The 27799-nt window shown below is 41.9% G+C and overlaps 2 protein-coding genes across 34 annotated transcripts in view; one reads left to right on the forward strand and one right to left on the reverse strand.

Annotated features, from left to right (window-relative positions):
* The first annotated feature begins 535 nt into the window (after positions 1–535).
* Positions 536–27323, forward strand: hyi (hydroxypyruvate isomerase). Of its 25 annotated transcripts, none has more exons than XR_008694382.1 (11): positions 536–1067; positions 1681–1798; positions 2116–2194; positions 2317–2405; positions 2742–2811; positions 3183–3317; positions 3392–3439; positions 5103–7003; positions 7564–7739; positions 7837–7888; positions 8057–8431. XR_008694382.1 is itself a non-coding variant. In XM_055507861.1 (8 exons), exons 1-7 carry the CDS (start codon positions 691–693, stop codon positions 3436–3438), a joined length of 897 nt encoding a protein of 298 aa, XP_055363836.1. In that variant the 5' UTR covers positions 536–690; the 3' UTR covers position 3439; positions 26679–26794. The 25 variants fall into 25 exon arrangements, 17 of the variants coding, with proteins under 17 accessions (XP_055363836.1, XP_055363834.1, XP_055363828.1 ...); XR_008694385.1 differs by having other exon boundaries at positions 3183–3299; XR_008694381.1 differs by lacking the exon at positions 5103–7003.
* The window catches only part of szt2 (SZT2 subunit of KICSTOR complex), a 98263-nt gene continuing 81118 nt past the window's right edge, over positions 10655–27799 (reverse strand). For 2 of the 9 annotated variants that reach the window (XM_029148671.3, XM_029148672.3), the window contains 14 exons: positions 25691–25770; positions 24708–24833; positions 21916–22118; positions 21657–21753; positions 21127–21207; positions 20692–20766; positions 17305–17370; positions 14640–14853; positions 14245–14422; positions 14056–14178; positions 12644–13148; positions 12342–12452; positions 12034–12102; positions 10657–11949 (listed from right to left, as the gene is read on the reverse strand). In XM_029148671.3, coding sequence (XP_029004504.1) covers positions 11806–11949; positions 12034–12102; positions 12342–12452; positions 12644–13148; positions 14056–14178; positions 14245–14422; positions 14640–14853; positions 17305–17370; positions 20692–20766; positions 21127–21207; positions 21657–21753; positions 21916–22118; positions 24708–24833; positions 25691–25770 — 2072 coding nt within the window. In that variant the 3' untranslated portion in view covers positions 10657–11805. The other 7 variants (XM_055507838.1, XM_029148670.3, XM_055507840.1 and 4 more) reach the window with 7 other exon arrangements.

Genomic DNA, 27799 nt, shown 5'->3' on the forward strand with positions numbered 1-27799 from the left:
TTGTGTGAGGTTTTAAACCTTACTTTGTAAAGTGCCTTGAAATAACTTTGTTGTGATTTGGCGCTATATAAATAAAATTGAATTGAATTGAATTGAATAAACAAGCTGAATGCATTATGCTCTAAGATTGAGCAGTGGAGCAATAAGAAGATGAATGAAAGGTCGCTGGAGTTAAGAAGACAACAACTAATAGCCACCTAGGGTGCAGTGGAAGGATGAGGGTTGGACATACAGGACTCAACAGCATACTGAAGGCGAGGGGGAAACAAACAACAACAACAGGACAGTATGAATTTGGAAAGGATGAAGCATTGGAGCACGTGGTTTTATATTGTCCTTTATATAGACAACTAAGAAAGTAATCGGTAGAAAACAAAGGTGGAATTACAAGTTTTGTTGAAAATAATGATTAATTATAATTAAAGTATGCCTGTGTTTTATTTTCTTGATGTTAAAGAGGAGAATACAGGGTGTTTTTGTTTTTTATTTAGTTGTTTCTAGTTTAGGAAATAGCGGTAGATGAAATAGAAAGCTATTTCATAGTCCAACCTACAGGGTGGCGCTAGTGCACAAGCTGTCGATTGTAAACCGTCAATACAAACGAGCAAGAAGAAGTCGAAGACGCGTGAATGGTTCGTGTCCGTTCGACGCTAGGACTGAACTGGTCGTCGGCTCCTCGCGTCGAGCAACATGTCTCCGCTGAAGTTTTGCGCCAATGTTTCGTGGTTGTTCACGGAGCTGCCTGACGTCAGCCAGAGACTGCGCGCCGCCGCCGCCGCGGGGTTTCAGGCTGTGGAGGCGGCCTGGCTCTACGACTGCGAGCTGCGGGAGCTGCAGCGGGCCAGGCAGGCTGCAGGAGTGGACGTGGTCCTCATCAACACCCCGCCAGGTCGGCTGCTGCATAGCTGTGCAACCAGCGCTGCGGCTTCAACGTCACTACGTATGTGCTTTGCAGGAGACCTGGAGGCAGGAGACCTGGGCCTGGGAGCGGTTCCTGGAAGAGGCGCAGAGTTCAGGCAGGGTCTCGACCTGGCAGTAACGTATGCCAAAGCCTTGGACTGCAAAAGGTGAAGCTCAGCTTCCAGCAACTTTCATCACTTAGAGATTGTAATCCATCATGGTTGTCAAGTTTAATTGACTGGATGTGACTCAAAATACACATACGACAATGATGTCACCACAGCGGATTTGAAATAAAACTACATATGACTGAGGGTTGCAAGCGACAGATGAGCAGCTGCAATAACTCCAGACTTGGTTCTGTCCATGGGACCCAGATGACAAACACTTTAAAATGATGGGTTGGACATATACTTAATGCAATACAATACATTTGGAGGCTTACATACTTTGGAGAAGTATGCAGTTTCTATGCATACGTGTACAGAAAAAACGCTTTAATTACATTTGGACAGTTTTCATGTTGAGCCAATGGTGGTAGTTCACAAAGGCCCAAACCTCTTATTTCCTACTGTAACTGTAAAACTCCAGTTCAGGGAGCAACCTGTGGTCAACCCCATACTCCTTCTGCCATCGTTTCCAACAACAATAATAAGTTAAATCAATAAAAAGATAAAAGATTTAATTTGTACCTCACAATAAACAGGAACCAAATAAAACCAGATGTCTGTTTAGATCCAAGGAGATGTAGATTTGCTATAACTGTTTTGGATGCTTAAGCAGGATCCACCTGATGGCAGGGAGGCTTCCTGTGGGCTCAACCAGGTCTGCTGTTGCCAAAGAGATGGAAGCCATTTTTGTGCAGAACCTGAAGTATGCTGCTGATCTCCTATCGAAAGTAAATGACCTTTTGTGTTGCATAAACAAACAGCATCGGCATAGTGTAGCAGCCTCATGCAAGTGATCTTATCTAGTGCCTACACTGATACACATATTCATGCAAACCTACATGAGATCAGACATGTCTTTCTGAGACGTGTTTCGGGGTTAGGGATGGTTCATTTAGTCACTGGGTGGAGCCTTGGTGTCCAGCTCAAGCTATTGTAGCAGCTGTTACAGATGCCATTTTTCTGAGGTTCATTGTTATTTTTAGTGGTTGCAGTGCATGTGTAAAATGACAACTTCATGCCAGCTTCACTGTAACTGTCCTCACAGGAAGGCATCACTGGTTTAATCGAACCAATTAACACGAGGATCACGGATCCCAGGTATTTTCTGGACTCTCCTCATCAGGGTAAGACACAGACAACACATACAGTATGTACTGACATGTAAACATACATCTGTAATCTGATGTTATCAGACAGCTGTAGATGTGGTTAGCAGTCTTAATGCTGTATTGTGGCACTCTGACAGGAGTTGTGTCTAAGCTGAGCTTGTGTTCTGCGTCTGTAGCGGCAGAAATACTGGAGAAAGTTGGAAAGCCAAACCTCAAGCTGCAAATGGTAAGTGCCTTCCTGATCTGTGGTACTGAGACAAGTAAAAGCACATCAATCACTGTTGTTGTAATTGTTGCTACAATGGTCACCTTATACTGTAGTCACCATCCAAATGTTTGGGCAAACTTTTACTCTGTGGAAAATTCGGTCAATCCATGGTGGAATTACCCATCACCTCAGTGTGCATGTGTGTATTTAATGGATACATTTTTATTTTACTTAAATTATTTGTAATTTTGATCCTGCTCTTGTTTTGCACTGCTGCTGCAACATGGAAATTTCCCCATTGTGGGACGAATAAAGGTCTATCTTATCTTAACATGGAGCTGACCACTGTTTCAGGATGTCTTTCACTGGCAAATAATGGATGGAAATCTGACACAAAACATACTCAAATATTTCCCCATAATTGGTGAGTAAATGGTTTATTGTCACACATGGTGGAGTTGCAGTTCACTCATAACAACAGTAACACTGGAAATGCTTTATCATTTCATCCAGTAAAGCTCTTATCTAATCTCACTTTATGGTGTTTGGTCTCAAACCATTGTGGCTGCCTATGAAACTAGGTCACTGGTGTTTATTGGAGACCTGTTGGGCCAATAGAGTCACTGTAGTTGGATAATGTGTCACAGTGGTTGTGTGGCTAATGTGTAACAGCAAACCTTATACTTTAAACACCTTAGTTCAGTGTGCGGTGAATATTTAGCCTGTAGCTGTATGACGACGTGACACATGTCAGTCAGAGGCCATCATTCTGAAGTCAAGCGTTTTGTTCATCAGGTCACATTCAAGTTGCTCAGGTTCCAGGCAGGAACGAGCCAGACAGTGCTGGAGAGCTCAACTACAAGTACCTGTTCCAAACACTGGAAGAGCACAGCTACCAGGGCTACATTGGCTGTGAGTACAAGCCACGAGGTGAGAGCTCTGTCCATGTCACTATGGTCAGTGGGAACTAGGACATGTATGCTGAGGATCTTATGTCACTTCAGGCTCCACCAAGGATGGTCTGGGTTGGATCAAAGACTACTGGACTTGAAGTGAGTGATGAGCACAGAACTGCCAACCGGTGCCAGTAATGGAGCCCTAGCACATGTCTGTGTTTGAGCTTTGACCACCAAAAAAGGTTCATGCTTCGGTGAACCCTGTGCTTATGCATGTCGGTGAATGCCATCAGAAGTCAAGGCACATTGAGTTGCACTGGGCTTGTGTTAGGAGAACTAAGCTATAGGTTGTAATTACATTTTATAAAGTAAACAGTATAATGATGACTGATTGATTGACTTTCATTAAAACTTATTTGATTCATTTGGTGGGATAGAGTTTTAAATACAGTTGTGTAAAGTCTTAAACTTGTAAAGTGTCTCATGTTTATCACATTGTTTTTAACATTGCATCACATTCATCCACACAAGCACTCACATTCACATACAGACGGTCGGAATCTGCTCACATGTAATAGTTCATCAGCAGCATAAATAACCACATGCAATGGGAAACATGTGAGCCCCCTGGACCCAAGTCAGACTGCTGACCTCTGCTTGGATGTGCTTGAGTTTGTTTTGTATAGAAGTATCCTGCTCATAAAAAGAATGCATGTAACCCCTTCTCTGTGGCAGACTGATAAGCCTACATGTTCCTGAAATACTAAATGGTTTCCCAGAGCGATCATTGTAATTGTAGCTTAGTGAAAGGCAGCACCCTCCAGTTTCTGTTGCCTGTCAGACTGCACAGAGCAGTTTTCATATATTTCATACTTCAATATGTGTTCATAATTGTTCATAATTCCTGATCAGTGCAAATTTATTTTTAGATTGTTTATGTCAATGTGTTCAACATCATGTAAGCAAAAGTGAAACAGCTTGTGAGATTTGATATGACTGGTTTTCACCTGCACTACATGGTCACATGCAGGATTCAACCTCATGCAGATGCTAACAGAAAGAACAAGATTGATACACATATTAATACTTTAAGCTCACAAAAGTTGATTCAAAATGAACAATCCACTATTTTATTGAATGTTCTGTCAATCTGGCATCTACTATCAGATGTTAGTGACCAGAGGACAGATGAAAACTGCTGATAGCAGCCTCGTTTCTCTCTTAGCTACTCGTGTACATTGTTGTAAATGAACCTAGAAACCAGTCCCTTGCTGTTTTCCACCTCTCCCTGCTCCAGCTCCTATTGATCACCCCTATCACGTGTGTTCAGTCAATCAACAGCTAGATGAGCCACCTTACACCTGTTCAAGTTTTAATAGAGAGAGTTGGAGAACATGGCCGCCTTGTTGTTAAGTGATATTACTTTGAAAAGATGGCCTTTTAAAAAATAAAAAAACAAAATCTATAACAAGATTAGCAAGGCAAACATTTTATGCTCTTAATGTGGAAACTAAAGTATCATTAGGATGTAGTTAAAGCTAAAGGTGGTAGATAGAATGTATATATCTTCTGCATGGTTCATTAATAGCTTGAAGTCATTGTCTGCCTCGGTGGCAGAAAGTTTGGGCCAAGTTAGTTCAGCGGAGCAGCTCAGTCCCAGATGCCCCAGTGTGACAACGCTGGCTCCACTTTGCCCACGGGCTGAAGCCTCAAACTACACTGGTGCTCCCTCTGCTTCTCATCAGGACGATGACAGATGAAGCTTGGTTTAGGCAAATTTTCTGCTGCTCTGACTCTGCCTTCTGTCTGCTCCCATTAGTGATGCTGTGATGAAGAGGGCCATCAGAGGAACACAAAGTTTGCTTTCTTCTATTTTTTTAATTGGCCATTAGGGGCAGGCTAAAAGCATATCTAGTGCCTTCTCTGCTGTCAAAGGTTGCTTTGATGCATCCCCACTTCTGTTTGTCCTCTATGAAACTATTAAACAGGAAAGTGTCACAGAGTTTAACATCTGCACACATTACAGGCTTTACGGCAACTTCTACAGTTTGGGATTGACCTTTTAGGAAGGACTAGGAAGAAATCCACCTCTATTTAACCAATCGCCCTCTTCATCCACTGTGCAGCATTTAGTATAAATTCTATTATTGTTGTTGTTAGTTTTTGCTTAGATTTTAGCTCCTTTATTGGTCGGGGAGGTTTCCTTCTAATGCACTGATTTTTGTCAAACGGTTAGTTTGTCAGCAGTCTTTAGAATTTAAATAATGCTCACTTGGTTAGTTATATGAACAGGGCAATCTGTAAATGCTGTACAGGTTCTGAAGGTTCTACAGGTTGTAAAGGTTTTAAAGACTAAAGATTCTACACGTTGTAAAGCTAAAGTTTTTAAAAGGTGTAAAGGTTCTACAGGTTGTAAATGTTCTTAAGGCTGTAAAGGTTCTGCAGGTTGTAAAGATGAGAATAATAAGAATAAGAAAACCTTTAATAGTCCCACAGCACAATAAATGAAATAAATAGAATTAAATTAGGTTCCCACCTGTTTCCTTTAGTTTAACTAAGTGTTTCTCACACACTATCCAAACAGTGATTTATTAGTGACACACTGTAACATGAAGAAGAATTTTTACATCCATGCTGCAGAGTATGTGATATGTAGGATTGTATGATTCCAGTGGTAGTTGGCTGTTTTTCAGATCAGACAAGAGAAAAAAACACTGGGAAGTGAACCTGACATGTCTGTAAAACCACCAAATGAATGCATGAAGAAATGAATGCCTAATGACCCAACTCTGTGTTGAATTGATCAGTGAGCTTCAGAAATCTGTCTTTTTAATATGTAAAGCTGCCGACAAAGTTGTCATTTCATTTCATCACTAATCAGTAACACAGCCCATGATACTCAGAGGCAATAGAGTAGAGAACTTCTGATTATATTTAAATTCACTTAGTTCTTCTACAGTTTAACTTATATATATTTCCTATAAGGAGGAAAATGCTGGAGCTGCCTTTCACACCGGTATTCCTCCCTTCTCCCTGTGCTTATGTTGAGCTTTACCGTCGATGTTAATTTAACTGGGCTGTATCGCAGGGCCCTGTACTGTCACATTTTCACACAGGCCAATGGAGGCGATCACAATATTTGTTGGCAAGGTGAAATAGCTTTATTTGCCATAAACAGTGATAAGAAGTTAAAAACTTAACAAAACACCTTTATTATTAAAATTAAAAACATTAAAATCACCTGGAGAATCATGACCCCTGGTGAAGAACCATGACCTCTGCTGGACGCACAACTTCCTGACACTGCTCACTTTGTTGCTAATCATGATGTCGTTCACACAGTCAAGGCCTCCAGGGGCCCGTTTCAAGAAGGAGGTTTAACAAACTCTGAGTTTAAACTAAACTCTGAGTTGATTTAGTCTGAGTTTGCAAACCTGGAGTTTTCGGTTTCAGAACAGCTGAAAATAGTTGGTTTAAGCAACTCTGAGTTGACTGACTCAGATTTAAGCGCGTGCACCGCGACGATACAAAGCCCTGATCAATGGAGTGAAGATATTACGAGTCACCATGGCAACAGGACAACAAAAGACGTCCGGAAATGGATATGATACGTCAAGCATATAACGACTACGAGTCTATAATCTGTAGAATAAGCAACACGGCTGCAGCGGCGAAAGAGAAAGAATTAGCTTGGAAGAAAATATCTTCCCGAGTCAATGCGTAAGTTTACATTTTAATCATACAGCGTAACTAATTACTAAATAATTTTAGTATTGTTGTTATATTTCACTCATAAAGTAAGGACTTGTAAAGTAATTGTTCACTCATCTAAGAAGTTTCTTCAGTAATTGCATAAATACCGATGTTTGTATGAATTAAAAGTGCAGTGTTATGTCTATGCATTTTTAAAATTCCTGTTGTGGTTGATGTGGGATTTGTAAAGTAATGATAATTCAATAATCCAATACATTTTATGGAGAGCAATTATTACATTAATCTAATTAGGTTTTTAAAAGTTACCCAAAACACTTAATAATATAAGAATTTAATTTCAATTTTTATGTAAGTGCATAGGTATAAAAAGAACGGGCTAAAAATGGAATGTAAAAACATAATTCAAACAGGTATAAAGCACCATCATATCATGTGTGTAGAATACCTGACTTTGCAACATTTGACATATTAAATAACTAAATAGCATGCAGAGTATAGCAGTGCAGCAGCATTGTCAACATGGGTGTAATGTCTTCACACAGTTAAATCATTTGACTTCTACTCAGCCAACAGAAAGAAGGCAGAGGCTAGAACAACTGGTGGAGGACCTGCACCTCCACCACTGACGCATGCAGAGGAGAAGGCACTCAGCCTGAACACTGGAAAGCAGAGGCTGAAGGAATTCCTGGAGGGAGTTCATCAGAACCCGTCACTCCCCAGGATACAAGTGCATTTGTAAAATGTAAGAGGCCTACCTATATATTTGATTTTTTACATAGGCTACTTTTGATATATTAATTTCTTAGAGTCTGGGTTGGGCTCTTTGCTGGTCTTAACAGATTCTGATGGTAATATGTGAATCTTCCTGTCACAACAGAAGCCCATGATTTTGTGAGTATACTACTAAATTAAGCTTAAATTATGATAAGCAGTATTATAAAGTGTAATATTAATACAGTTTATACACATTACATGATTTCTGATGTTTGTGTTGCGCAGCTTGAATGATGTAACTTGATCTCCAAGGATACTGACTTTATTATCTCCCCTCTGCCCCAGAGTGTGAAAGAACAGCAGGAGGAGGGTCCGTCACATTCTGCTGCACAGATGCACACAGTTCAGTGATGTTCAGTAAATGCCAGAGTTCAATTCTGTAAGAGTAATGAGGAACTATGTCTTGTAACTATAAATCTTCTGTATTTTAAATTACCGGTTACAGAGTTGTATAAACCTAATCTCAAGAAAATCGTATATTTGTACCACAAGATTGAAAAGACAGATCTAGAAATTGAAATTCCCAAACACAAGCTAGAGATGACATAACTATACAGTTAAAGGTGAATTGTATGAATATTGGAAGAATCATAAAATCTAACAATTGCCTTTGTATTTGTAGGAAATGAAGAAAACCAAATAAATTATGATTTGCATTTATTCAGTTTCTTTTATTGGTGGTGGTGGTGATCGTTGAAGCAAATCACATCTGACTGTCCATCCACTCTGCAGATTACTGTGATGGAAGTCTGGAGTCTTCCTCAGGTTCTTGTATTTGTAGGGCAGGGTGTTGCTCCCCTTTAATAATTGCAATATTGTGGATAATAACACATGCCACATTAATGTCACAGGCCTCTCAGGTTTTACCCTGAGGTGACGTAGACACTGAAGGGCTCGGGCTCTTGTTCTGCAGTGTGTCACATTAAAGCGCTGCTGGGGGCCCGCTTCAGGTTCTGGGTAAGGGGTCGTTAGTGTGGGCTGGCATTAACCCCTAACCCCAGCAGAAAGCCGTCAATCTCTCCTAGAAGAAAGTTTACATTACTTTAGTGCTGCATAGAAGTGCTCCTGTGAGTGTGTAGTGCATGCATTGAACTAAGTGTGTAGGACATACATTTACTTACCACAGTGCAGCCTGTTACTTAGGGTTGACTCACGATATATTCATGAGTCATGACCAGAGTCAGACTTGGCCTCCACGTTTATATGTGCAGCATCACATAGGATCTTAGTGATGTAAACAATGACACGTCAGTTACAGTGACCATTAGAAAGAGTAGTCAGTGCACCTGCACATTTATCAGTTTATTTCAGATCACAGCAAGATATTATTACCTCATCATTTTTCAGATTAGCCTCAATTAAACAAAATAAATATTACATACCTGCAATCCTGTGAAACTCCTCTTTAATGGCTTTAAGGAGTTTGTGTCAAGGAAAGTGCTTGAGGTCGAACTATTCTACATACAGTGGCTTCACTAACGTGCTCAGCATCTCCAATGCATCTCCAACCGAGCCCACAGCAGAACAAGGCCAAGGTGCAGACGACCACAGGCGTCCTGAAGGCGAGGTTCCAGTGTCTGCGTGGCCTCAGGTTCAGTCCAGAGAGGGCATGTGACGTTATAGTGGATTGTGTTGTCCTTCACAACATTGCCACAATACGAGGAGAACCACCCTCCTTGTCCTGCTGAAGATGACCATGAGGATCCAGTAGTGAACCAAGTAGACCACAGAGATGGAAGACTCTTAAGACACATGATTTGTCAGAATCACTTTTATTAAGGTTTCTGCACCAAAGCACTCATCATTTCTTCATGTCCTGAAAAATAAAATGGAATATTATTTACGTTGCTTCACACAATGTCCCAGACTGTGCTTTCTGGAGTATATACAATAATAAAAATACAGTCCGTCCATGAGTGACTGCAACACAATGCAACCCATAAGATCAATGTGAAAAAAGGCAGAGTACTACAACATTGTAGAAGCCTATGCAAAATATAGAGAGTAATTGTGTAATCAAATCTTACCTTTTTGTAGGATTTTGTGTTTTATTTTGACTTGGGACAGAGTTCCTCTTTCTCTAGAGGGATGGCACCTTATTGAACAAGAATATTACTATTATCTATTATTATTATTATTATTATTATTATTATTATTATTATTCTCATGGAATTAATAGTACAAAATGATGTGGAAGTTATGTTCAATTTTCCTTTACAATAAAAGAGGAGGGGCAACATAACGGTAATTAAATAAACTAAATTTTCTTTTTTTCCCTCGCCGATGCAGCTGTGTTGCTTTTTCTATTAATAATCGGCCCAAATTCTTCATTCTTCGCTGCCATTATAGTGTCGCTTCGGATTTCCTTGGTGACTCGTGAATTCGGCGATCCATTGACAATGTCTTTATATATACGCCGTGCACGTGCGTTAACTCTGGGTTACCGACAGGAGGTAGAGTAACCTAACTCTTATCAGGTATTTTGGAACCGACATACTCAGGGTAAGCAGGTTCTGGGTTCATCAACCCAGAGTTCAGGGTTTAGCAGAAGGTTAATCAACCCTGCTTTCTGGAACACTCCCCAGTGCAAGAAACAGCAAAGCAGCCTCCACCATAGTTGACTGTAGGGACTTGTTATTGTCTTTTTTTGTACCATGATGCCCTTCACCTAACAGCTTTGGTGTCATCTGTCCACTGCCAATAATTCTGTCCAGTGCATTTTTTTAGTTTAGCAGACTTGGGTCAGATTTGACTTTTCTTCTCTGTTTAGTGTGTATAGGAAAACAAAATATATGATAGAAACATGAGAAACAACATGTGAGAAACAAAACATTTGCACGGTTAAATTTTCTGACAAAACTGTAAGGGTGCTGGTATTTTTGGCTTAACTGTTGATAATTACTATTAGAATGATTTTACTTAACTTTTATTTTGTAAGGTTCCAATACTTCAACATTTCTTTACTCATTTTCATAAAATAAGGTCCAAATAAAACCTTCAGTTTTGCATTACATAAAACAAGACTTTAGTCATAAAGTAAAATTTACTTTGATTCATCCGTCTTTATAAAGAATCCATGTCACGCAATTTTTTTTCCTACTGGTTTATTTAGCATTTCACACACTGTATAAAGTCTTCTGTATATACATAATTACATTATACAGCTAGAGACAGTGCTGCTTTTAATGTACAGTGTCAAAATATTCCAGACTCACTTGGAAAGTTCACAGTGTTCTTGCTGACAGAATCCTAACCCAGGACCCCATTGACTGACTGACACTGAATTCTGTGAGAATCAGTTAAGACGTTTAAGGCTGGACGTCATCAGTGAAGGTGCTGCTGTCATGTTTGAGGGTGGCTTACAATACACAACCCAGTCAGATTCAACAGCAGCACTGATCACATAAACTCAACCTCATGTCACATTTCTGACTCAGGCACTTTTACTGAGGAACTTTAGGATAATGAAAATGACAGCAGCTGTACTTCTCAAGGAAGGAAGGCACTTCAGATAGATGGCAGTGGGGTTGAACACCTGACTTCTTTCCCTCAAAACATTGATGTGGTATGAGGAACTGTCAGAAGGCACAAGATCCCCCACACCAGGATTAAACCACAATGTGGAAGCAGGTTAATCATCACACTCATGTTTTATACTTGCATATATTTCCCTTGTGTGTGATGTTCTGTGCTACAGGTCTGAGATAGGAGCTAAAACTCAGGCTGCTCAATAATCAATGCATGAACTATTATAAATATCACATTATAGTATCGAGAGATGTGAGTTGTTCATTACTGACACCTCACGTCGCTATGTATCAGCCCATTGTTTTCAAAGTAAGCTGGCTCCTAATCATTCAGTTCAGTGTCATAATGCCACTGTGTTCACAGGGAAAATCACTGGCCAGTACTGAAACACGGTCTCACACAGCCAATCCTATATAATGAGAGTATGATACATGCAACCAATAATAGCAGCCATCAGCAGACTCATCAGAGGGTTAATGCTGTTAGTGGAGCATATCTGATCAGCTCTACAGGAGCCCAGTCCACAGATTGTAGCAGGCAGTGTTTATGATAGACTCCAGGTGATGATACATGGACACCAGCTGAGGAGGAGGACCGCTGCTGGGCAGCACGGCTGATGGGAGGGGCTCCCGAAACACAACCTTCAGACCCTGGGAGGAATAAAATGCAAAAGTAGCAGCTGTGAAATGTTTGCCCAGGTCTGATGGAAACCCAGCACAAATCAAAGAACTTACTGTTTTTCCAGCTGGGGTGTCCAGAAAAACCAAAACAAAACAATCAGTGAACTTCTGGTTCAGGACAGCCTGAAGAGTGAAGAAACATTAACATGATTGATACATTCATAATACATAATATGTATTATACTGTACATAATATAACAATTGTATGCGACCAACTATTAAAAGAAACATCTTTGGGATTTGCATCAGAATCAAACCAGTGTGTTTGTTAAAAAACGATGTGTGGGCACAGACTGAAGAATAGGTGAAAAGTCCACGGGTTCTCATGGAGAATGCAGCCCAAATAAAGACCTTGGTCTTACCAGGTACTGGATGCCATTGCTGTCGAAGTGTCTGCAGCTCTGTTGGAAGCGGCTCAGCAAGACTTTAATCAGACTCTGATACCAGGCTGGACTCATGGTGAGGAAGCAGTCCTGCAACAACACCGTAGAAGCCAAATGTCATGAGATGCACATTGCTCCAAAGAACGACACTAAACGCACATTATCGTCAAAAATGAGACCAGCAGCAACAATTAACTGCTGCATGTACAGCAAGTTAACTAAAGAACACAGGCCTGTTGCATGCCATGTATGTCATGCCCAGGCTTCAGCAGGAATCTTACCAGTTGTGGGTCTATCTCCCCAACCGAGCGGCTCTGCACAGCCTCCAGCAGCTCCTCCAGCTCACTGAATGACAGCTTGGTCAGCTTCAGTTTGTCCAGGGCCAGGTTTTCTCCGTGGAAAAGCCTCCGCCACAGGTTGTCCCTGCGGCAGTGACCCATTGCCTGCTCCACAGTAGTCTGTATTTGTCTGCGGGCTGAGGCAACCTCATTGTTGAGCAGAGGGAACAGGGGGGAGGAGTAGAAGAGCCCCTGTGCACCTGCGCCACCGCCCACCAGAGGGTAGAACTCATTACCATCGCTGTGAACAGAGGAGGTTTCAGCTTCCTCCCAGGAGTCCTGCTCAGCACCATGTACTCCAGAAGGCTCTAAGTGCTCTGATGGCATCCGACCACCTGCTTCAGCTGGATCACGACAGATGTGGGGAAGCTTCTTAAAACGGCGCATGTCAGCAGTGAGGCGTGGAAAGAGCTCCCTCTGACTCGTCATGATCACATAGAACCGCAACCTGCAGAGAAGGTGTATCAGTACATCATCCATTCTCTGGATTCTCTCTGAATCAATGCAGATGGAGCAGTTCAAATAGTTGTGACTGATCGCATCCTTCACTTCTTTTCTGCTGGAAGCAGAACATTCCAGTGCATTCACCTGCATTTACGGATTCCAGCGCCCAATGAGAAGATGGAGCTCAGGATGTGGCGTTTAAGTGCAATTAATGGACTGTGTACTATATCATATGCTGCTCTACAATACCTTTGTTACTGATGTTGAGCCCTTTATTCTCATCATCACACAATGGACTCAAACGGGCTGCAACACATAGTGTATTTGCCAAACTGCATGTTCTATTTACTTCCACTACTGTTTAAACCATCAAACCATAGCAGAGCGTGTTAAAGGTTAAACTGGATTTCTCAAGTGTACCCAACAAAGTGTATTTAGGACATGAATGTTCTACTCAAGATGCTGCTTCAGCCGCTTACTCTGCCCCATGTGCCCATCACTGCTAAGACCTTGCAGGTCTCATGCATGATGCTGACACAGCATTTATTTAGATGGGAGCGGAGCGCCTCTTGCCTGAGGGTTAACGTTACACTACAGTGACAGTCGGTACCTTAGATTTATTGTTTAAAGAATAAGAAGAAAACCTTCCCAAATGACAGCAGGTTGCACAAAACTAACCCCTGCAGAGAACATTATGCATGATGGGGTTAAAAAGACAGTCCAGCTGCCACAGAAAAGAAGCTTGGGGGGGAAGTGAGGCCACTATAAACTGAAAGCCTTCCAGCTTCCTTCTAAATCTGATGCAATCTCCAGATATACATAGTGAATTGAAGTGAGCTTCATATTTACTTGGTAACGCTAATGTGAACAGCTTCATATTACTTGTGTGTCAGATGGATTCACGGTCTTACCCCAGTAAATGTCTCTCTCCATCCGACTGCTCCTCGAACGGAGCAGCATTATGACACACCACCAAAGACACATCAAAGTCATCATGGTGGTGCAGACCCTCCAGATCCTTGTAAGACCCTGAGCTATAACAAGGCAAGATGTAAATATGAAGCCACTAATGAAAGACTGCAGTTCAGAACCAGACATACTTGTTCCAGAGGGCCACCAGAGCGTACTCGTGCAGGTCAGGCATTCCTTTCTTGTTTTCAATGCCTAACATTGTCCTTGACATGCGCACTGGTTTCATGCCATAGGTGCCAGCATGGTCAGTGATGTAGTTATAGAGCTGGTGAGCGGTTATCATCCCCGTATTAATGGAAAAGCTCCCTAGACAAGGGTTAGAAAGTCAGAAAACCCAGTTGATCACAATCCACTTCCCCTTTACTTGATTTTGTGACAATATTTTTGGCCCACAGTATGGACTTGATAACATCAAGCCTGATTCAGCATCAGGTTCAGTAATTTAGGTCAGGTAAAGTCTTGAAGAAATGCTGATTATTTAACTGTAAACTAAAACACTGATCTAAACTTCAGCCAAGGTCACCTTGGAAGACGTGGTTCTGGCCAAACTTAGGAATGTCTGGGTGATGGGAGATGAAGTCATCCAGGAAGTCGGTGAGCTGATAGCCCTGGCGAAGGGTCATATGGCAGCCAACCAAGTACTGATGAACCACACGCAAATGGAAGTCGTAGCTAAAGGAATGAACGTGCATCAGGTCCCGCACCTTGTCACACTCCTCAGTGAAGAGCATGGAGAGCTAGGGGAAGACGGGAACAGACATTAACATCAAAGGGAGTTATTACCAAGACCCACATCTGGTCACTTTTATAAAGGCAGGACTGTGTGAAATAAGAATCTGACAGACAAAGCTCATAGTTGGTGTCTCTGTGTGTGTGTGTGTGTGTGTGTGTGTGTGTGTGTGTGTGTGTGTGTGTGTGTGTGTGTGTGTGTGTGTGTGTGTGTGTGTGTGTGTGTGTGTGTGTGTGTGTGTGTGTGTGTGTGTGTGTGTGTAAAACATCCTGATGTTCTACAGTAGCTGCTGTGACATTGTTACATTGAGCTACTTACAATCTATGCACAATAGTAAAATAACAACCGAACGTACTGATTAGACTGATGGCAGATGCAAACGGGTGCACTGATAAGACTGGGGTGAAAGCCCAGATGAAGCAATTAAGCAGTGTTTTTCAACCAGTGTACCGTGGTACAGGGGTTTGTCTTCAATTTTACCTAAAAAACATTAGAGTGCTTGGCAGTGTTATCATGTAATACTCCTCCACAGCAGGGAGATAATTGTACTTTGAGACAAGAGAATTAGTGATGCATGGATGCGACAGCTGGCAGTGACAGTGGCATTGTCATTAGTGAGACCACAAAGACAGTGATGGCTCGTCTTTTACACCATAAGGCTCTTGTAGCCAAGATTTTAGCAAAAGACCTAGATCCTGTGATGGAAAATGTTGTTAGCATGGTAAACTTTGTTTAACGCATATTTGTATCTTTGTGTGAGCAAATGGCAGTGGAGCATAAAGCCTTGTCGTTTCATACGGCGGTCCGAATGGTTATGGCGCCTCAAGATGCTGGCCCAAGTATGTACGTGTGTATGTCTGTATGTGTGAGATGCAGGAGGAAGTTAAAGTGTTTGTGACCAATGAGAGGACCAATTACACAAAGCTACCTACATGTGATGGGTGGTGTGGTAGTTCTTATTGTCTGACAAATAAAACTATCTTGACTATCCTCCCCATTTCCCACCACAAATTTGTGTGAGCTGAGCTTCTCAAGCCTGAACGCTATGAAAACTAAACACATAGCAGTTTTGTGTGCCTTTGTTTAATTCCTGCCAAATTATCAGCCCTGTGTGCATCCAAACAGGCTCAGGTTTCACACTGAGTAGGCAGAAATACCAAAGACCATAAAATACTTATTTCTGTTCATTTGACACTTTCATGAGAATGACTATATTCTTAATAGAGGCTACAGAGTTTCATCTTTAACATTTTTGGTTGGTGATGTGTCTTGTGTTTTTTTCCCAATAGAAATGTACCTTGGCTCAAAAACACTGCATAAAGCTACTGCTCCACTCATTCTTTATCAACATGCACAAATAGGCTTGAAGAAACCAAATCAGCAGGTGGAACCACAGTATTCTTTGTTTTTCCTGAGCACAAAAGGACAGGAGGGCTTAAGAAGAACAAGCTGAGTGTGACTTCAGTCCAGGAACTAGGAGTTCCCACTATTTCCTAAGTTGGAGGGCTGAACAGTTCACAACTAGCTAATCAAAGGCAAAGACATGACATTGGCTACATTGTCATGACTCAAAAAATAAGAAAACATGGAACAAGTTAATATAAATAAAGACATGAACATTCAGTGATCACAGTAAACATGGATTTTAAAGGTAACGCAACCTTACACCGAGACACACTTGAACTGTGCCTACGGGTTGTCGTTAAGAGCCAGTAACAACCTGCAGGGATGTGGTGGACCTTTCGTCACAGGGTCAGTGACAGAGCACACCCATCCATTACAGACCCCCGACACCAGGGAGAGTCACCAGCAGGTGGTGGTAAAGTGTGAATTCAGTCAAAAGGTATCTAACCTTGATTTTAGATAGTTTTCATTTCTATGTGCTTGGCGTTCAGATGCTGAGTTCAGCTGTGAATCATAGTTCAGACAGAATGCTGGGTTCAGAGATGCATCTTTTCTTCTGCTGCAACAAGCCACATGTGCTACATTTGTCCTTATGTCAGATAAACAAACATTTCACTTAGTGATAACAGGGTTTGCAAACAACTCATTACCCAATTAATGGGTAAAATGCAAGTGGAAGTGATAGCAGTTAGGTCCAGTGAAGCCCTGCTACTCATGATACAAGAAGGTTGTTAAAGAAAAGGCAGCAGCTGCACAGACACTTAGAAAATCATGAGATTAGACACCCACAAATATCTCAAGCAAAATCCAGCAGCCTGGTGATAGGCAGGAGGCAATCACAAGCCCAAATAGTACCAGCCTACTACTGAAACCAGGACTCAGAGGTAGTATGCTGTGGCAACTGGAGCTCCCACAGATTAAACAGAAAGATGCTGAAAACAATTAATTCCAATAAAGATACAGGTAGATTTGGAAAAGTGGAGAAAAGCGCTTTTTGCAGAAAGCAGAGTGAAGGGGAGAGGTGAACCCCTCCCAGAGAATGGCTGGGACATACCGCACAGTCAGATACTGGGGAGGCGTCTGGGAACGGCTTGCAACGAGGTTTGGTGAGGAGGCTGCCCTGATGGAGAGATGACATGAGGTGGGAACAGGCAGACAGAGGGATGGGTGGAAAGAAAGACTGAAAGGATCCTCACCCACAAAAATAACAATATGGTTCTTCGACAAGAGGTACAAAGACCCGTGAGACACACACAGTAACCTCCAGTTACTACAGCTACTAAGGCCTAGTGACCGACCACCACTTTCTGTGTAGTCCAGCGTTTTCACTGCAGAACCTTTTACTGCAGTACTTCAGTCAGCCAAAACACTAACATGTGAACGTGTCCATCTGGAGCTGGGGGAAGGATTTCATGAATACCTTTAGACCATCCAACAGCAGCGATGCACTGTGATGCAGAGCGCTTTTTAAATTTTGCTTCTCTATGAAACAGATGAAGTTTACTTACCAACACAATATGTGATCGCAGCTTAGTTAAAATCACAATTTGGAAAATTGGAATGTGTTGGACAACATGAATTCCATTCAGGTGCGGAGTCAAATTTTAGAACATGGGACAATGATGTTTATTATTATTATTAAGCTTCATGCATCATATGTTTCAACTTAACAAGTGTGTCTGCACAACCAAGAATCTGAATACATGAAGCCCAAAACAAACGTCTACAGATACATAAATTCGGCTTTAATGACTCATTATCTGAATATGTCTACATTAGAACATCTGATGCAAAAATAATTAATTAATTAAACATACTAAATCTGCCCTAAATCCTACGTTCACTAATATTCATTCCATTAATTATCCTCCCCACCAATGTTAGCTCACCTGGCAGGGCAGTAGTTTAGCTGATGGCCCCCTACAGGTCACTAAGGTCTAACACATGCTGTGTATCGGTAACGCTTCACACACTGTATTGTTTGATTTGTGCCTTCAATTAATGAGTTTTTACACTGAATAGAGGTCAGAGAAGGAAAGCCCTGAGAGACATGTTACAAGGTAAAGCAGATAGGACAGGCCTGACGGCAGCCGTAGCCTGTCGTAGCTCCGTGGGAACCAAAGGATCATTTCCACAAAGACTCAGAGTAAATAAGAGGTTCTCAGGTTCTTCCAGTACGAGTCATTGTTTGTTGTTAAGTTAAATAAACATAATGTTTATCTTATATTCACTATTTAGGAAGTAAATAAAGGAACAACTTCTATGTACACAGAGTATAGTAGAGGAAGCACCAGAAGTGAGTAGCAGATACAAAACATTTAGGAAGTTGGTGTTATGTCCTGCGGAGGAGCGTGACCTGGTGGCTGTCTCCTTGTGGCTGGTCGTCGTTCGAGGGTAGGGATAGTCACCAGCCGTAAGTTGTGTCCCATCAGCTGTGCAGCAATTTAAAAGCCAGAGCGGCCGCAGATCGTGGCTTTGTGGCCACTGCTGCTCTGCTCTCCATCGGACCTCTCTCTCAGACATAACTGGACTGGACTCATTCTTGCCTTCCGGTTCCACCACCAGACTACACAACCCTTCATTCACAGTCTCCCTCTCTGACAGATCATGTCTCACGCTACCTGGCCCTTCGTCTCCCAAGTTTGCTCCTACTCTTCCTGGGACTCTGCTCACCTGCTGAATTTCAATGATCTTCACACCCCTACACAAAGCCCTGCACAATCAGCCTTACAAACCCAACAACACCACCTCACTTCACACCACCCTGATACTTCGACACTCCCTCAACCCCTGTCGCTCTCTAGCACCCAGGTGAGAAATGAGCTAAAAACAAATCAAGGGCAGGAAAGCAGCCGGACCAGATGGCAGCAGCTCGAGACTCCTAAAGTTCTGCGCAGGTGAACTATGCAAAGTTATGGAACATGTCTTCAATCCTAGCCTTAAGCTGAGGATGGTAAGCTCTAGAAGACCTCCTGCGTTGTACCAGTGCTTAAGACAGAGCCCGCCAAAAACCTCAGCAGCTTCAGACCAGTGGCTATCTGATGAAGACACTGGAGGGAGTGTTCCTGGGTCACCTCTGATCTGCAGTGGGAACCTACCTGGACCCGCTTCAGTTCACCTACCAACACGACATAGGAGTAGAGGACGCCATCCTCCTTCTCCTGTGCTGCTTTTAAGACCATCCAGTCTGTGCTTCTTAAACACAAACTGGAGGATGCTGGTGTGGACCTCAACCTGACAGAGTGGATTATGGACTATCCCACAAACAGGCCACAGTTAGACTTCAGACACTGAAAGCTGTGTTCCACAGAAATTCTCTGATGACTCTGCGATTGTCAGACTGATCACCGATGATGACGATGCAGAATACAAAGGACTTACTCAGAACTTTTTATACTGTTGCCAGTGGAACCACCTCCTGATCAATGCAGGGAAAACAAAGGACATATGCACATCCAGGGAATGGGCATTGATAGAGTGAACTCTTATAAGTACCTGGGTGTGCATCTAAACAATAAACTGGACTGGATTTATAACACGGATGCACTGTACAGGAAGGGTCAGAGCAGACTCTACCTGCTGAGGAGACTGCAGTCTTTTAGAGTGAGGGGGCCACTCCTGAAGACCTTCTATGACTCTGTGGTGGCATCAGCCATTCTGTTTGGTGTGCTCTGGAGAGCAGCTTCTGTAACAGACTTCGCTGTGTGAAGGAGGGATATCGCAGATCTTTCCTACCTGCTGCTGTTAGACTCTACAATCAAAACTGTTAACTTCATTCGCTTTGTTTATGGATGTGTGCTCTGTTCATGGATGTGTGTTTGTACTGTATGGTTTCTCTCTGTTTTCTGTCCGGCAGCTGCTGTGAGGTGCAATTTCCCCACTGTGGGACAAATAAAGGCATTCTTATTCTTATAGTGTAGACAAAAACATCACAAAATGTCTGATGTGGACATGTCTAAATGTTAGGATCTCACTTTATGAGTTAGTAATGATAGAAAACACAATTGTACACATGCTTTACCTGTGTTACCTCAACGAGCCTCAAATAGTAGCTCCACCAAGCAAATTAAACCAATACTGTTAAGGCCAATTATTTTAATGTTAGCCACACCATGGATGTGATGCCATGTATTATGTGCATTTAGCAGACTAGCTGTAAAACTGCAGCAATGCAACAATATTTTAAGTCAGTTGGTTGTTTCATTGTGCTTTATTACAGTTGTCCAATGTAGTTTTCAGTGATTGATGGTGTCTGGGGGTGGTGGTAACAAACTGCTGTAGCTTTTCCATTTGTTTTTGTTCAAAGAAGATTCAAGTAAATTACTATACAAGCCAACCCAGTAGCCCTCCGACATCCCCTGCAACACAACCTTGTGGAGTCTGCACAGTTTTATGAAGCCACCTATCAAGTAGGACCTAACTTTAATCCAGCAGAACTCACCTGGGAGTTGACGGTCTGACCCATGGGAATGCGGGAACACTCTAGTGCATATTGCTTCACACAAAAGTAACAGCCCTGTGAGAAAGAAAAGGCCCATGGTCAATTCAAAGTTATTAGAATCAAAGTCATTAGACTAAATGACAAGTTTCTAAATCTATTCATGGGATGTCAGTGAACAAACATCAGAGTGTTTCTTACTTAGCTTAGCTGTAAACCAACTAAGTGACCTCATGTAGGTAGGTAGACATGTAAGGAGCTGCTTGAAACCAGCATTTACACGTTTGGTTACCACTTATGATTTTAGGGGAGCTTTTGGTTTGATCCTATTCATACAATGTGCAACATTGTATGAATTGACTGTGCTTCACTGGGATGTGAGCTGTACTGTATGTTGATGTGTATTGTGCTATGCAGCTCTTCTACCTCCCATATTACCTGAAAAGCTAGTTCCATTAAGACAATGCCCCCTGGCAGCGCCCTCTGAAGGTGATATGCAATAGAGCCAGATGCTGTCGTCTGTGGAAGAAGTGTAAAACACAACAAGCTAACAATCTCATTGTTTGATAATGATGGAACCACCATGAACCTACAGTAAGTGTTGCCACCGGTTGGTTATGAACAGTAGGCCTTGGCCAATGGTCATGTTTGTCGTATCATGGAATGTTTATGCCTCAGGGAGCCTCTTCCCATTTGCCCCATTACTCAATGTAGATATTCTTCTTGTCTTCTGTCCAGCTGGTTTTCAAACACCCCTCTGCCCCAGTTAATGCTAATTACCTCGATCAGGCATGTTCATTCAATCAGACACATCTGATGAAGGTGATCGGCAGGGAGAGTTGGAAAACCAGCAGGGACACTGGCCCTCGAGGACCAGGATTGCCCACCCCTGTTCCAGATGATGTCACAAGCAACAAATGCAGAAGAAGCACTTGTCATTAGTCAAACACGCTGTGTGGTTGACCAACCTTAGGGCTGTCCTCGCTCTTCTGTTTTACATAGGAAAAAGACATCCTTCCTTCTGATGACATAGAGCTCAGCATGGCAGCACGAGCTCGGGCAACGCTGAAAGAGATGGAGAAGGGTCACAGATAGTCTGTTCAAACCAAGCAGGTCTTAGCCCAAGGGCTACAGTCTATGTACTGTAGGGAGAATTCAAGTCAAACAACACGTGGCAAACATTACAAAAAGTTACAGTAACAGTGAACCATTTCAGCAAATACAAACCTGCGGGCTGGAGACTGAGGTCTGACCTGGACCAAAATGAAGCCCATGCTCTGTAGGTACTGGACATACTGCTGGAGGAAGGTGCTAGAAATCTCAAGCAGCCAAGGTTCTTCTTTCAGTCGACTGGGCAGAATCTCTCCTGAGTCTGTACTGTAGCTTCGGTCCCAGCCTGATGTTGTGGAGTCATTGGATCGGTGTCGTTTCTGAAACACATGTGATTTCATAAACATTTACAGAATAGAAGAAAAGTAATCTGATAAGTACAGATTGAGACAAGATTTACCCTGCTACAGTGTGCTGGAATTCCCACAAGGTCATCCTCTCAGACCCTCTACTTGCGTGGAAAACCCCAGTCCTCCACTCTACTGCTGGTTTCTACTCTCCCTGCTGATCACCTTAATCAAGTGTCAGTGTTCTAGCTGCTGACTGAATGAACACACCTGATCAGCGTGAACAGTAGTAACTAGCTGAGAGCTGGAGAAGAAGCAGGACTGGACCCTGGACCCCATGTTATAGGTCAAAGGTAATTTATTGATGTTTTTCCTTCTTTCCTTGTAGTACAAGATCTGTCCTCTCTACACTGAAACATTTCCCTGTGTGTACCTGCATCTTAACTTACTATTGTCTGCTGAGATTTGTTGAAATTCTTTTTTAGAACTTCTAATATCTATATATCTATATCTATAAAGCGGAAGGAGAAAAGTGGACACAAAAACTGAACCCCCAGTTGATGGGGAAACGATTAATTTCTCCAGTGGATCCAGGAAGAGGTCATCTTTATAAATATCTAAAGAACTCTACATAGTTACTACTATGAAGTCGACACTCAGTTTATCTCTCTATAAAACATTTGAAACAAACTTCAACCTTGTTTAAAGACATAAAATCCTGGATATCCTGTAACATCCTTCAACTACATTCAGATAAAACTGAGCTTTTCATAATTGGGCCTAGAAATCATGGACACATTATTGAATCAGCATGTCCCTCTGCATTCCAGGATTTTTAAACAAATATGTAATAATCCAAACCTTTTTACATAATCTTAAAATGCAGTATATAATTTATTTTCTATACGCACGCCATTCAGGTCTTCTAGAAGTAGCAGCTGTTTTGAGATTTGACTGCCAAACTTTTTTGTTCTAAAAATAATTTTTGTTTGGTTGTAGGGTATTTGATTTAGTTTACTTAAATAAACCAGGTAAGGCAATACATGCTTCACCTCAAGTGAGTGGCCTGGCTGGCTTCTGAGGCCTCAGATAAACAGATGTATTAACAATTTTTTGTGATTTGAAGTATATTTAATCAAGCTATATTATATATATATATATACGTACTCTAAGCTGTACGCCAAAAGTGAGCGAGACATCGACTCGCTGATCCACACCACCAGGATCTACAGCTCGGACATCGGAAGGTAATCCACACAGAAGGGGTCTCACTCCCAGAAGGAACAATAGGAGACATTGAGGACAGTTACAAGTACCTTGGAATACCATAGGCGAACGGCAACCTTGAACAGGCAACAAGGAATGCGGCAACAGCAAAATACCTCCAACGAGTAAGGCAAGTCCTAAGAAGCCAGCTCAATGGCAAGAACAAATCCCGGGCAATAAACAGCTACGCCTGCCAGTGATCAGATACCCTGCAGAAATAATAAGGTGGCCAAAGGAAGAGATACAGACCACAGATGTTAAGACATCTCCTCACCATGCATGGAGGGTTCCACCCCAAATCCAGCACCCTGAGAATGTACGCTAGTCGCAAGGAAGGAGGCCGAGGACTAGTGAGCGTGAGAGCCACTATCCAGGATGAAACATCTAAGATCCATAAGTACATCAAGGATAAGGCTCCGACAGATGAGGTGCTGAGCGAATGCCTCAGGCAGTGGAGAACAGAGAATGAGCTGCTGGATGAGGGACCATCATGGGAGGACAAGCCCTTACACGGGATGTACCACCGGAACATAACTGAAGTGGCTGATCTCAACAAATCCTACCAATGGGTTGAAAGGGCTGGGCTGAAGGACAGCACAGAGGCACTCATCCTGGCCGCACAGGAGCAGGCCCTGAGCACCAGAGCCATAGAGGCCCAGATCTACCACACCAGACAAGACCCAAGGTGTAGACTGTGCAAAGAGGCCCCAGAGACGGTGCAGCACATAACTGCAGGGTGTAAGATGCTGGCAGGCAAAGCATACATGGAACGCCATAACCAAGTGGCTGGCATAGTATACAGGAACATCTGCGCAGAGTATGGACTGGAAACCCCAAGGTCAAAGTGGGAAACACCTCCCAAGGTGGTAGAGAATGAGCGAGCCAAGATCCTGTGGGACATCCAGACTGACAGAATGGTAATGGCGAACCAACCAGACATTGTGGTGGTGGACAAAGAACAGAGGAAAGCCGTAGTGGTGGATGTGGCAATACCAAGCGATGGCAACATCAGGAAAAAGGAACATGAGAAACTAGAGAAATACCAAGGGCTCAGAGAGGAACTGGAGAAGGCTTGGAAGGTGAAGGCCACAGTGGTGCCTGTGGTGATTGGAGCACTGGGGGCAGTGACCCCCAAACTGGAGGAGTGGCTAAATCAGATCCCTGGAAAAACATCCGACATCTCAGTCCAGAAAAGTGCAGTCCTAGGAACAGCAAGGATACTGCGCAGAACCCTCAAGCTCCCTGGCCTCTGGTAGAGGACCCGAGCTTGGAAAGTGGATGAGACCATCCGCGGAGGGTGAGAATAGAGTGGTGTGTGTATATAAAACCTTTCTTTAAATAAGACAACAGACCCACCTTCACTAGAGGCTGAATCACCTGTTCCTCTTGAATCTGCTTTCGCAGGACAGGGTCGAAGAAAAGAGGGGTAGCGCAGTAGTGGACCAGTCGGGATGACTGCTTCAGGATCTCCAAATCTGTTCCCTATCAGGACATTTATGAGACATGAGAACTGCAGCCTACCAAAAGGCAAACAGTGGGTTGTGTTCATTATATCTGCAGTTGTATGAAGGTGCAGAAGATGGACTGTCCTTAAAACCATGTTAATAATGTGTACTGATTATTACCACCCCTCTCACATACAGTCACCAGCTAAACTGTTGAGAAGGCTACAGTGGCAGCACTTCATAGCAGGATTCATATTTGTTAGACCTCAATGACCCGTAGAGGGCGATTAGCTAAACTAGTCGGACACACCGAGGAACTCACATTTATTCATTAGAGTTTAGGACAGATTTAGTAGTTTTCTTCTCCTTATTTCTAATTATTTATTTAATCATTCATTATATAAATACTAGTAGACGACTATGGCCCTGCAGCACTCACATTCAACATGAATTAATACAGAATTATTAGACATCAGCTGTTTTTTAGATCCAAAATTAAAAAGGTAGATAAAAAACTCACTCTGCTGGCACCAGAATCAAATGCATTAACTCTCTGATTCCTCTGATACCAAGCCAAAATTAGTGACAGAAAACATTCTGCTATCTGCTGACTCGAATGTGAATCATAATTGGGTCAGTACCAACCAAGGATATGTTGTAGGTGAACTGCAGGAGTCTAATGTACCAAGGGCTTAGGGCCTGTGCAAATGCTCCTTGGACCAGGGTGAGAGACTACTGCTTGCATCGATTTGTGTATTTCCACCAACTCTGCACTAATTCTTCTTCTTAGTTAGTAATCACAATGTTATATTATATTATATATACACTGTTATATTACAACATTTTAATGTTATATAGTAACATTATGATTATATTATAATTGGGCTCACTTACTGAAATAGGCATGTTGGACTGGGCTGACCTCTGCTGCCAAGTCACAAACAGGTTCTCTATCTTCATCTGTTTCTCCAGTTCTGTCAGAATAAAATCAAAGAATAAACCTTTTCAGCAGTGACCTGTGGTGAAGTTCATACCTGGTGAGGCACCGAGTCCTCCGGAGTCAGATTCTACAATTATAATAACTATTCAATTGGTAGATGCATTTTAATACTGGCTACATTTTATGTTATATTATAATTCCTCTCTTATCCAAAGGAACATATTTGGTCTTGAAGGAACATTTCTTTTATAGCAGTAAGAGACAAATTGTCTTAATTTGATCTATACCTTTCATGTGTCCTCCTTATTCAAAGGTATAGAGCAGTATTAAGTTGATTTTTAAACTTTAAATTCCATTTTAATCAGTTTTTACCTACTCTTCATTAGTGAATTATTCCATGTTATCCTAAAGGTCAAGCATTGGATAACACTATCCAGTTTTCTCTGCCAGTTTTAGCGCAATCAGAAAAGTATGTCAAAAAAACATAAATAAACACATTAAGCAAATTGTACAAAGTCCTGGTGTAGAATAAATCTTTCTGTAGGCTGCAAACATTATATTTGTGACTTAACCTTTGTGCCATCCTCCACAAAGACTCCCTTTCACCGCCTTCGTGGCTTTTTTTTGCCACGCTCATAAAAAAGGCTATAAAATCCTTATTTTTCTTTTTTTGCTTTTTTTTGTAAAAAACTTAAACAATTTCAGACCTGCCTAAAACTACCAAGATTTTGATTTCCTTCAGAATTTTAACCCTTCATGCCAGTTTTTCTATGTGAAGTACTGCTTTTTTTTAAATAAACAAAAAAAAAAACAAAACTCAGTTTAAATAGTAAATAGGACAACTAAATAGTAGGAGGATGGGGTTTTGGTTGTGATTACAGTTTTGGATGTGCCAAAGATTAAAAACAAAATTGGTTTCTTCTTGGTTTTCTCCACTTTCAGAGGAAGAATCAGATGCACTTTCAGAAGTGGAGGATTCCAACAGGTACTCCGTGTCAGACTCCCAGTGAACGCTTGTTTCTTCATCAGATAAGTCTTCCAGCTCACTGGGCATTAACGACTACATGATCCTGTCTAAATGCTCTTCTCTCGTACTGTAAATGCCTCTTCATTTTTACTCTCTGTTTGTTCAGGTCCTTCTCCTTCTCAGCTCACTAATGAAATGAACTTCTCACCCAAGCCGCATTTTTGTCTTGGCAACCAGGTGCTGCACAAACACGTTAAAAGTTGTTTTTGTTCATGTTTTTGTGTACAACAAAGTAAAGAGATGATTTATTTACTCAAGCACCTTTTGAAAGATGCAAAAAAAAAAAAAAAACATTTTAACTATTACACCAATTAGTCTCTCTCTCTCTCACACACACACACACACACACACACACACACACACACACACACACACACACACACACACACACACACACACACACACACACACACACACACACACACACACACACACACACACACACACACACCCCAAAAGAATCCAAACAATTTTGTTTTGGGGGCCCCTGGTAGCTGCATGCGTCGTGTTTTTTTTGTTGTTGTTAAAGTTTTCATAAAATAAATGTTCTCACTGATGAATCATTTGTTCTTTTAAAAATGACAGCATCACATCTGGACAAACAAATTTGTTTTGGGGCCCCTGGTAGTCACATGCTGCCATTATAAAACTGGCAAAATTACTTGAAATTCAGTAATTAATGGCAAGTAAGTAGTGTAATGGCAGAGAAATTAAAAAAATGTGGTTTACATTAAAGTCTATGGGGCATTTTTGGCCACGAAGGTCACAAGTGTAAACAAAATGTGTAACTTCTATATAAATGACAACAGAAGTGAAAAGATAATGGATTTTAAAAACTCAAAGAGAAAGTAACATGCCAGCAGCTGTAACACAGCCAAAATTATTAGCAATTGAAAAATTGCTGCCCAAAAAACGCCAAAAAATGTACAAAAATGCCTGAAGACGGCATAAGGATTAAGCTGTAAAACAGAAACGGAATGCACTAAGTATCAGCTCATGTAATGGTCTGAATAGATCTGGGCTAAGGCTCCCCTTG

This window comes from Betta splendens, chromosome 4 (assembly GCF_900634795.4).
Source record: "Betta splendens chromosome 4, fBetSpl5.4, whole genome shotgun sequence".
Classification (NCBI taxonomy): domain Eukaryota; kingdom Metazoa; phylum Chordata; class Actinopteri; order Anabantiformes; family Osphronemidae; genus Betta; species Betta splendens.

Bases quoted from the DNA above. Each gene is read 5' to 3' on its own strand.
- hyi (XM_055507849.1), top strand. From the start codon at position 691: ATGTCTCCGCTGAAGTTTTGCGCCAATGTTTCGTGGTTGTTCACGGAG. The intron at 2,195-2,316 runs GTAAGACACAGA...GCACTCTGACAG, and splicing joins TCTGGACTCTCCTCATCAGG to GAGTTGTGTCTAAGCTGAGC. The intron at 2,406-3,182 runs GTAAGTGCCTTC...TTTGTTCATCAG, and splicing joins CAAACCTCAAGCTGCAAATG to GTCACATTCAAGTTGCTCAG.